The sequence below is a fragment of the Glandiceps talaboti genome, chromosome 5, assembly GCF_964340395.1.
Source record: "Glandiceps talaboti chromosome 5, keGlaTala1.1, whole genome shotgun sequence".
Classification (NCBI taxonomy): domain Eukaryota; kingdom Metazoa; phylum Hemichordata; class Enteropneusta; family Spengelidae; genus Glandiceps; species Glandiceps talaboti.
In genome coordinates, this window is record NC_135553.1 from 23,874,775 (window position 1) to 23,886,948 (window position 12,174).

At 36.0% G+C, this 12,174-nt stretch overlaps 1 protein-coding gene across 1 annotated transcript in view; it reads left to right on the plus strand.

Moving 5' to 3' along the window:
* LOC144435110 (polyunsaturated fatty acid 5-lipoxygenase-like) overlaps positions 1 to 12,174 on the plus strand; it is a 51,204-nt gene that overhangs the window by 33,784 nt on the left and 5,246 nt on the right. The window contains exons 5-9 of the mRNA XM_078123670.1: positions 8,552 to 8,677; positions 9,622 to 9,719; positions 9,998 to 10,130; positions 10,961 to 11,059; positions 11,626 to 11,840. Of these exons, the coding sequence (XP_077979796.1) occupies positions 8,552 to 8,677; positions 9,622 to 9,719; positions 9,998 to 10,130; positions 10,961 to 11,059; positions 11,626 to 11,840 (671 nt within the window). The remainder of the gene's footprint in view (positions 1 to 8,551; positions 8,678 to 9,621; positions 9,720 to 9,997; positions 10,131 to 10,960; positions 11,060 to 11,625; positions 11,841 to 12,174) is intronic.

The following is a 12,174-nucleotide window of genomic DNA, read 5'->3' on the forward strand; positions in this document are numbered from 1 at the left end:
TCATTGTTTTCATATGCTATTATTAGAAATGTGCCAATACTTGTACATTTTGCACAAAGTCGGTATACGGTACTTAGCTATCATTTAAGCAGAACTGGAACGTTAGGTTGATTCTCTGGTGTCGTCTGTTGTCCGTCACCTTTTTTTCAATTATCACCTTCTTCTCTGAAACGGGTGTAGGATTTTTTTGATATTTGGTGCATGTTTCTCTTGGGAGACGCTATTTAAGTTTGTTCTTACAAAGTGATATGTGTGATTTTCTATTTTTAGCACATATTTTCTACTATTTTGTTTAAATAATGTTATTTCGACTTCTTCTCCAAACCGGTTGTCTGGTTGCTTTGACGATTGGTGTGCATGTGCCTTTGGAGGGTCCATTTAAAAATTTTCACGTCAAGTTGATAGTAGGTATATATATATATAGTACTCCACAGCTGGCTGTGTGTAATATTCATACCATTCCAAGACAAGAACAATATTTTGCATGACAATAACCACTGTCTTCAGTATTTAAAGTGCAACAGAACTTGACTTGTTTGACAGAACTGGAGACCCACCGATGAAGAGGAGCTCAGTCTCTTCGAAATATTTGGGTTAGAACTGTATGGTTCATGATATTATATATATATATATATATATATATATATATATATATATATATATATATATATATATATATATATGTATATGTATATATATGTCAAAATTGATATTTTCACATCTCTGAAACCGGTGGGTCTGGTTGTTTTAATATTTGGTGTGCTTGTAATTGTCCGGGGTAGGGGGGTCTATTTATGCTAACTTGATATGTGTCAATTTCTGTTCTGGCAGATTTGGGGTTAATTTGGTATCAGGTACAGCCCATTGGCTTGAAGGAAACCATTATAGTAGTGAACTATTTTCCGTACTCATCTGAATTGAGAAATTTTCTTTTGAAGCCAATTAGCTAATAATGATGAATGAATATAAGTTTTGTAGAGAAATCTTTGACCTGGTCTATAGGTGAGTTTGACATATGAATCACCAACACGTCACAACTATGGTAAGAAATTAATTGTAGCATAGTTGAGCTGTTTCTAGACATGCACAGTACTAAACTAATATATCAACTGTCCATCTCCTGAATCATTTATGTCACAAAAACAAAAACACAGTGGAGCTATTTCGATCGTTAAGTCGCATTTTCAGTCAAAGGTTATTTGGTTGTGTTACTCTATCGTTGACTGTTTGTAATGTGAGCCATATTCATAGATATAGATCATAGCACTGAAATAATTGGCAATGACATTGGAATTAATTACTCCCTCACTCACACACAAAGCTCACACAACACATCTCTGGCGGCAAAATACCGGAAGTACTTTATTGTACTCCACCAAACGGTGACAAAATACTATGACACTGCTAGAGGCTACTATGAAAGTAACCTGACAAGTGCTAACAAGTTGAAAAAACACCTGAAAAGAGGTCTGAAAAATTACAAAACTGATCGTAAACAGTTGGAAACTCAACTACAAAACAGGCAAAAGTTATTGAAAGAATAATGAAATAATAAAGGAAACTGAACTCGGTGAAAATACACAAAGTAAGACAAAATACTGCGACTGGTAACGGAGATATAAATAAATAAATGAATAACTAAACGAGTAAAAAATACAAACATATCAAATAAATGAAGGAATGGGAGAGGGTGGGTGGGAAAAAAAAGGAAACCTGTCCCAACTGAACACTAAATTCAGAAATTTGGCTCAAACTATTGGCCAACTACTGCGACGTGTAAACTTCAGTTGGACAGTGCAAACTAAGTGACTGAGCATGCGTGATGAGAAACTGTACACACCATTACTTTGCAGGGGTGCCAGATGTACTCGCCAAAGGTATTGGGCAGTAATTAAACAAAATGACACATTTTTAGTCAATTACTCCCTCACTCACACACAAAGCTCACACAACACATCTCTGGCGGCAAAATACCGGAAGTACTTTATTGTACTCCACCAAACAGGAGAAAAGAATTCTGAGACCGCCAGAGAGATAAAATGGACAAAAAATTTAAAAAGAAACAGAAAATAGAATTAGGCACAGAAAGGTTTAAGATAAAAATTGTGATAATAAAATAAAGATAAAAGTAATGTCAAAAAGTAATGAAAATAAAGATATTAAGGGAACCAAAAACAAAAATGAAAGTGAAAGGGAAAAAAAACAGCATGCCTGTATAAAATTGAAAAGGAGACAAAACAAAATGGCTGTAAAAGCTCAAACATACATAACTGTAAAAGTGAACGAGAAACTAGCTCACCAAAAGGAACTAGCTCACCCAAACTTACGAAAAAATAAGTACACTAACGAGGTCCGGGCTAGTAGCAAATAGTCAGCGAAATTTGACTGAAGCCTTACAATAAAAGGCTCAAAAATGAGCAAAATGTGGGTACAGTACTACAAATGTCCTGTGACGTAAACTGACCCCAAAAGGTAAGCACACTAACGAGGTCCAGGCTAGCAGCAAATAGTCAGCGAAATTTGACTGAAGCCTTACAATAAAAGGCTCAAAAATGAGCAAAATGTGGGTACAGTACTACAAATGTCCTGTGATGTAAACTGACCTGAAAAAAAGCACACTAACGAGGTCCAGGCTAGCAGCAAATAGTCAGCGGAATTTGACTGAAGCCTTACAATAAAAGGCTCAAAAATTAGCAAAATGTGGGTACAGTACTACAAATGTCCTGTGACGAAAACTGACCCCAAAAGGTAAGCACACTAACGAGGTCCAGGCTAGCAGCAAATAGTCAGCGAAATTTGACTGAAGCCTTACAATAAAAGGCTCAAAAATGAGCAAAATGTGGGTACAGTACTACAAATGTCCTGTGACGTAAACTGACCCCAAAAGGTAAGCACACTAACGAGGTCCAGGCTAGCAGCAAAAAGTCAGCGAAATTTGACTGAAGCCTTACAATAAAAGGCTCAAAAATTAGCAAAATGTGGGTACAGTACTACAAATGTCCTGTGACGTAAACTGACCCCAAAAGGTAAGCACACTAACGAGGTCCAGGCTAGCAGCAAATAGTCAGCGAAATTTGACTGAAGCCTTACAATAAAAGGCTCAAAAATGAGCAAAAGGTGGGTATAGTACTACAAATGTCCTGTGACATAAACTGACCCCAAAAGGTAAGCACACTAACTAGGTCCAGGCTAGCAGCAAATAGTCAGCGAAATTTGACTGAAGCCTTACAATAAAAGGCTCAAAAAAATGAGCAAAAGGTGGGTACAGTACTACAAATGTCCTGTGACATAAACTGACCCCAAAAGGTAAGCACACTAACAAGGTCCAGGATAGCAGCAAATAGTCAGCGAATTTTGACTGAAGCCTTACAATAAAAGGCTCAAAAATGAGCAAAAGGTGGGTACAGTACTACAAATGTCCTGTGACATAAACTGACCCGAAAAAGTAAGCACACTAACAGGGTCCAGGCTAGCTGCAAATAGTCAGCGAAATTGGACTGAAGCCTTACAATAAAAGGCTCACAATGGCGAGTGAAATACGAGTACTGTTACTTATTAAAATTGGAGAACGAAACTATCGGGAAAAAATTTGACTACAAAATATTGACACCTGGCAAGAACAAGGTACGAACTGGCACGGCCAAGAAGTGTACTGACGGTACTTTGAAAAATCAGCGAAATATGACTAAAGCCCGACACCAAAAGGCTCAAAATGGCAAGCGAAACATGAGTACTGTACTTAGGAAAATTGGCCATGGCACACGAAGGTATCGTGCTATTATTGTACCTATAGTAAACTACTACTTATCTACAGTTGTATCTATAGTAAATTTCAACTAGTCTATACCAGTATTTATAATACTTGTAAACTACAACTAGACAATAAATATATCAACAGTAAACTACACGTAGTCAATACTTGTATCTGAGGTAAACTACAACTAGTCTATACCAGTATGTACAGTACACTACAACTAGTCTATACTTGTATCACAGTAAACAACAACCTGTCCATACCAGTACCTACAGTAAACTACAACTTATCGATACCAGCATCTACAGTAAACTACAACTAGTCTATACCAGTATCTACAGCAAACTACAACTTGTCTATACTAGTACCTTCAGTAAACTACAACTTGTCTATACTTGTATCACAGTAAACCACAACCCGTCTATACATGTATCACAGTAAACTACAACTTGTCTATACATGTATCACAGTAAATTACAACCTGTCTATACTTGTATCACAGTAAACTACAACTTGTCTATACTTGTATCACAGTAAACTACAACTTGTCTATACTTTTATCACAGTAAACTACAACTTGTCTATACTTGTATCACAGTAAACCACAACTTGCCTATACTTGCATCAACAGTAAACTACAACTTATCGATACCAGTAGCTACAGCAAATTACATCTTATCTATACTAGTATCTACAGTAAACTACAACTAGCCTATACTAGCATCTACAATAAACTACAACGTATCGACACTAGCATCTACAGTAAACTACAACTTATCGATACTAGCATCTACAGTAAACTACAACTAGTCTATACCAGCATCTACAGTAAACCACAACTAGTCTACACCAGTATCTACAGTAAACCACAACCAGTCCACACTTGCATCAACAGTAAACCACAACTTATTGATACTAGTATCTACAGCAAATTACAACCAGTTCGTATCAGTATCTACAGTAACCTACAACTTATCGATACCGGCATCTACAGTAAATCACAACTAGTCTATACCAGTATCTACAGTAAATTACAACTAGTCTATACTTGCATCCACAGTAAACTACAACTTGACTATACTAGTATCTACAGTAAACTACAACTAGACGATACTTGTATCAAAAGTAAACTACAACTTATCGATACCAGCATGTACAGCAAATTACATTCTATCCATACTAGTATCTACAGTAAACTACAACTAGTCCATACTAGTATCTACAGTAAACTACAACATGTCCACACCAGTATCTACAGTAAACTACAACTAGTCTATACCTATATCAATAGTAAACTACAACTTATCGATACTAGCATCTACATGTACAATAAATTACATTTTATCTATACTTGTATCTGCAATAAACTGCAATGTGTCTATACCTGAATCAAAAGTAAACCACAACTAGTCTACACTTGTATCAACAATACACTACAACCAGTCTATACCTGTGGCAACAGTAAAGTACAATTCGTCTATATTTGTAACCACAGCATTGCCTGCTTGTATTGATAGTAAAGTACGTTTTTATACATTTATGTATAATTGTATATAATAAACTGTAAATAGGCTGTATTTGAATATACAATAAACCACAACTAGTCTCTACATGTTTTAGAGTAACTACTGCAAGTCTATATTTGTACCTAAAGTAGAGTATGTATAGTCTATACGTTTGTCTACAGTACATTAAAACTAGTCTATACTTTTATCTACAGTTAACACAGGTCTACATGTATACCTGCATCTGCAGTAAATTACAAATGGCCTATGCGTGAATGTACAGTAAATCACAACTATTCTATACCTGTATCTGCAGTAAAATATAACTTGTGTAAATTTGTATCGACCGTAAAGTACAATTTGTCTATACTTGTATGTAGACATGTAAAGTACAAACAGTTTACACTCATATGCACAGTAAACTAAACCTAGACTATACTTGTATGTATGGTAAATTACAACTTGTATATATTTGTATCTAGAAAAAACTTCAACTAGTCCATCCCTGTATTATAGTAATCTACACTAGGCTGTATTTGTAAAGTAAACTAGAACTTCTCTATATTTTTATCAATTGTAATCCACAACTTGTAAAGGAAAGTTCGACTACAAAATATTGCCACCTGGCCAGAAGAAGATACGAACTGGCACAGCCAAGTAGCGTACTGACAGGGTTAATAAAAATGAGTGCATTGCTCAAATCGTCAAAGGCAACACACGTATGGCATACGGTCGGTATATACGACGGTAACACAGGTAACATGCCTCAGAACGAAAATGAAAGGAACTGCTAATATTAGGCACACTATGGGTAACTACGACCAGACATCTTTCATTTGGTCTCTGGGTACTTTGTCCTTAAAAGGACACTGTGTCACGCCATCGTTGATCAGCTGCTGTTGTGTCCGCCATGCGACTGAACAACTGGCTCCATATATAGTGACGTCACTCTTCTGGCGGGAAATGTTCATGAAGGCGTATAACTGACTGGTTAACACTTGCACTTGACCCAAAAGTTCGTCGAGCTGCCCCTGAACTTTGGTCCCTTGTCTTCTAATCTGGGTTGTCTTCTTAGGTCGCGTTAACTCTGGCTTCGCGCCTAATTCAGCGAAAATCTTTGGTTCGATCGTAACTTGACCAAAATCGTCAACCTTGGCTACTTCCGAATCCTGAACATCTGACTGTTGCTCATCCCTGTCCTGGAACAACATACTGATGCAAATAAACTGGCTGAAACCGACTGTGAGGTTGGGAGATATCGTGAAAGATCAAAAAAAAAGGAAACCTGTCCCAACTGAACACTAAATTCAGAAATTTGGCTCAAACTATTGGCCAACTACTGCGACGTGTAAACTTCAGTTGGACAGTGCAAACTAAGTGACTGAGCATGCGTGATGAGAAACTGTACACACCATTACTTTGCAGGGGTGCCAGATGTACTCGCCAAAGGTATTGGGCAGTAATTAAACAAAATGACACATTTTTAGTCAATTTCATCAAGAGTACAAGGTGCACACAGTTCAAACAAAGCATGACAACAAATAACTCCAGAACAATAAAAACAACTGCCATCCACATGAATATCTTCAAAGATCGAGTTGAAAAAATATTGTTAAAGCCATGAGTAATATGTGCATTCTAGTTAGATATACCAAGCGATATTTCAAGTTACGGGCTTAAAAGCAAATTCAAATTCTTACCATACTCTGTTGGTACATAATCAGAAGCAACATTGTTCAAGTTCGAGCTTAGAGACTGGTCATTTTTTTCGGGAGGGGTGGGGGTGGGGGATGTCGTCGGTGAATTTTTACGTCGGGCCGATGAAAAGTCACTGACACCCCTCCCTCTCTGTAAAACTGACAACAGGCTGATCCCCCACATCGATCACTTCATTCTAAAGCATGATGACACCCCCCCATATCATATTTACATGACAGGTATTTGATCGTGACTCAGAGTGGACTGCTTTATAAATGGCATCATTATAGTAAGGCGTAAAAAAATTGTGTGGTTTCCATTACATTTAATTTTAAAATAGGAGGGGTAGGCAGATTTCTTATTTTATTTTATTCATATATTTTGTTTCATGGGGGAGTGTCTAGTTCAGGTTTTCCATTGTTTTCCTTATGGTCTCTGTGTTGTTCAATTCTTCCTATCAGATGTACAGCCTTTACAGATTTGAAGAATAGTTTTATATTGTCTTTTTAAGTTGATTGGTGTCAGTTTCCGCATCCACTATTTCTTGCGAGACTTCACGATTTTCGCGACTTTATTATTATTTTTCTCGAATACGTAAAAAAACAATTAGGATCGGCGTGAAAAACTAGGTGGGGTCGGTTAGGGAACCAAAGAACTGGTTTTATTTGGCCTAAAGGTCAGCACATCTGATGTTGTATCATTGGCAGGGGAGAGTTGGAGAGTTTCATTACTTTTAAGAGTCTCTTAAGGCAATTTTTAGACTATCCTGGCAATAATTTCATCTTTAAAAGACAGTATCATCTCACTCCTGGTGAAGTAATATTTCAGAATATAGGTAAGCAACAGGGACAAGAACAAATACCACAGTTCAGACACGGTCATGCCACTGTAGAAATGAATTTTTTTCTCCCAACAAAATCTTTAACACAATACCCCCCCCCCCCCCCACCATTCAAAATTTTCAAACATGATGACCCCCTACTTTCAATTTCAAAAACACAGTGACCCCCTACGAATTCACTGCTCCTCCCCAGGTCGAAGAAACTGACCAGTCCCTTAACCATGTTGTTTTTTGTGTGTCTTTAAAAGAATATATACAAATATGTAAAGACGAATGTCGACTCGTAAAACCAGATACAAACTTAATGCCTCTCGTAATGTTTTGAATAGTAGCGACTCTTTCCTTTCGATATTACAATATTCTTTAAATGGAAATTTAAGTTGTTAGGATAATGTATAACGAAGATTGACTTTTTGACCTTGAAGATAAAGGTCAAGGTCAAATGTTACATTCTAAAATGAAATGTTTGCTTTGAAAACATGAGTGTAGACGTTTGAACTGGGTCTGTATATAGTTCTCTTCAAGAGTTCTGTTGTAAAAACATTTTCGTCTTCGACTCGAAGTCACAAAGCCCCTTAGGTCATTCACAGATAGATGTTTTCCTTGGCTGAATGACGAAAAAATGGGGGAAATATCTAAAATATTCACAAGGTCAAAAACGTTCTAAGGGAGGAAACATTTCATTATAGTTAAGCATTTTACCTTTATAAATATAACTTTGAATTACAAAATACACATGGTCTTACATTACAGGTTGAGGTATTTGGGTCTGGGATTAAAAGCGAATTGTCCAAGATGTTGGCTAATCTGAAAACAGATGAATGGGAGAGTCTAGATGACATTAAGAATATTTATTGTGGAAGTCTGAAGATGCCAATAGTATGTAAATATCATTTCCATACACTGATTAAACTTAACATAATGTTCCAAGGTTAACAAACATCTGATAGTTTTCAGACAACTAAAAATGTTTATTCCATGTGATGCAAAATTGCTTCTTTACAATACTGTCATTTTACCTCTCTTGAATTATTGCAGTACTGTAGGTGGATGCACTCAAAGAAATCAAGAGAAAAAGGACTCCGTCTAGTTTTCCTATACAATAATATAATTTACGACACACTCCTTCCATAATGTGATCATGTTCGTCTTTGCCACCAACAAAATGTAATATTTCTAGTACTCCTAGCTACATTATAATATTTATAGTACTCCCAGTTACACTACAATATTTCTAGTACTTCTAGCTACATTAAAATATTTCTAGTACTTCCAGCTATATTATAATTTTTCTAGTACTTCCAGCTATATTATAATATTTCTAGTACTTCCAGCTACGTTATATTTCTAAATACTTCCAGCTACGTTATAATATTTCTAAATACTTCCAGCTACATTATAATATTTCTAGTACTCTCAGCTACATTAATATACTATTTCACGTACTCCCAGCTACATCATAATATTTCTAGTACTTCCAGCTACATTAATATAATATTTCTGGTACTCCCATCTACGTTATAATATTTCTAGTACTCCTAGCTACATTATAATATTTCTAGTACTTCCAGCTACATTAATTTAATATTTCTGGTACTCCCAGCTACATTAAGGACACGTTAACACCTCGGAAAACTATGTATAATTTGAGAGAGACCGGCATCCTGAAAATCTCAAAATTTATAACAACTAAATATGGTCTGAGTTACCAGGTACATTTGGTTTGGAACAATCTCAACAGTGACTTGCAGCTGACCAATACAATCATACATCTCAAACACAGACTCAAGTAAGTTAAGAATGGTATTTTCATTTACATTTAGAACTATGACTTATGGGAGAAGGAATGGTACTTTGGAATGCAGAGACTCATGGGATGTAACCCCATGAAAATCCAGCTATGTGCTGAAATCCCTGACAAGTAAGTGTCAAAGATTATTAATAATACCATTTCAGACTTTACATTGGAGGTGTGTGTGTGTGTGTGTGTGTGTGTGTGTGTGTGTGTGTGTGTGTGCGTGCGTGCGTGTGTGTGTTTTACCTATCAAAACAATACAGATGATCAATACATCTACGTATATGCAGACATACGTGCATACATACATGTATGCATTTATGTACGTTTGGAAGTTTCAGAAATGGCCTCTTTTATATTTTTAATCAAATGTATTATGCTAATTATAATTCATCTACTTACAGACTTGCTGTTGAAGATAGTAAATTACAACCATTAATGGAAAATATGTCACTCAATGACGCTATCTCACAAAAACGTTTGTTTATCGTGGACCATGAAGAGTTACAGGCTCTGCCCCAGGTTAAACCAGAAACGGTAGGACACTTACATTTATAATGGTACCTTCAACTTTGCTCAGTTTGAACAAGCCATGTATTCTCACATTGTATTCAGAAGCACGGTTGCCAATGCTTCTGGACCTGTCTGGTCTTTGGATTTTCGGGAAACAGTGAACAATAATGTTATACATACTACATGTCCTATGCTAACATTCTTGAAGTACTTCAAGTTTACAAATCAGAAGTGATACATAAACAATACCGAAATGTTCAATCTTCAAAATTCGCCATTACTTGAAGCAGAGAGTGTGATATTTTGTCGATGTAAAATTATTCGTGATGAATGGACCTCCAGTGGTGATCATTGACCAAAGGAAACTACGTGCACGTGTCCACATAATAATGTTTTGATGCCTCTCCAAAGTTGCAGTACATTACTGTTTCTGAAATCATTTGAATACGCTGCCTAACCTGATAAAGTAGTCATAGCACCACCTTCAAACTGTAGTTGAAACAACACCTTTTTTCTAAAATTGGTGTTTATAATACTTTTGTCCTCAATATTTTCCATTTGTCTGATATAACTCACAATGATCTATCTGTCTGTCTGACACAAACTTTCCACATAATCATTTTGAGTTATTCTGTGGGATCACAAGCTCAACTAGTTCTCAAGAACTATTTGTATGTCTCTGGCCAGAAATTTGATTTGTAATTGTTTAATCATCTGGTTTTGACTTTCGATTTGTAAATATTGATACTTTGTACATTTGTTGATAAGTTGATAATATTTTGTATTTTTGTCATTTCTGAATTTTTTTTTAAATTAAATATTATATTATTGTATGTCTCATTATTTCCATCTAGGTTGTTTGTGCACCGATTGCTTTGTTCTTTCGGACCAAACAAGACACCCTTGAACCTGTGGCTATTCAACTATTCCAGCAGAAGAGTGAAGATAATCCGGTAGATATAATCAATAATATTGTTTACTAGTATATATGTCACGTTAATGCATAGAATTAGTATCACTTGCTAGCCTAAAATCTAGAGAACGATTGGATGGATGAATGAATGAATGAATGAATGAATGAATGAATGAATGAATGAATGAATGAATGAATGAATGGACGGACGGACGGACGAAGACAAGGAAAGAAGGAAGGATGAGGAAGAATGGGAGGATGGTATCAATCAATCAATAAATATGTCAGTCAGTCAGTCAATCACCTTTGAACCTGTGGTTATTCAACTATTCCAGCAGAAGAGTGAAGATAATCCGGTAAACATATTCGCGTAAATAATTTAGCCTTTAACATTTATGCAAATCAATCAATGAGATTCTCTGATATTCTGCTCTATTTGTTGCCATCAAATAGTATATTTGATGTCTGTCAAATATTGTAAGATCATGATGTAATTCATTTGATGATCTTGCAAAAGACAATTTTACGTACCAAATCACCGTCAAGGAAATCATGTCGCTTGTATACGTATCTTAGCTACACATTATTAATCTTACCTTGGTTTAGGTATTCATGCCAAGTGATCCTAAATATACATGGTTGGTGGCCAAGCTGTTTTTCAACAATGCTGATGCACAGTACCACGAAGCTACATCTCATCTGTTGTACACTCATCTAGTGATGGAGAGTTTTGCTTTGGCAGCAAATCGACAGTTGTCACAATCTCATCCTATGTTCAGACTTATGGCTGCACATTTTCAGTTTCTGCTAGCAATCAACACGTGAGTTATAGTGTTGTTAATGTGTTGACATTGAATCTAAGACTATTTTAAATATCTTATCAAATGCAACAACTGATGAAACAGATAGTAGTACAGTCTGGAGGATTCAGCCGTTGGTCCGCTTATGTAACAACTCGTCTGAACACACACTGAACTAATTGCTCTCGGAACAAAAATCTTATTGGAGCGAATCACAGCATAAAACCCAGTTTATTGACAGTTAGAGTCAGTAAGAAAACACTCACACTGTATAATGAAGGTTGAGCAGTAAATTTAAGATATTTTAGAAAAGTGGACGAAATTGCCGAAATGTTAAATATCAAAATATCGGTGC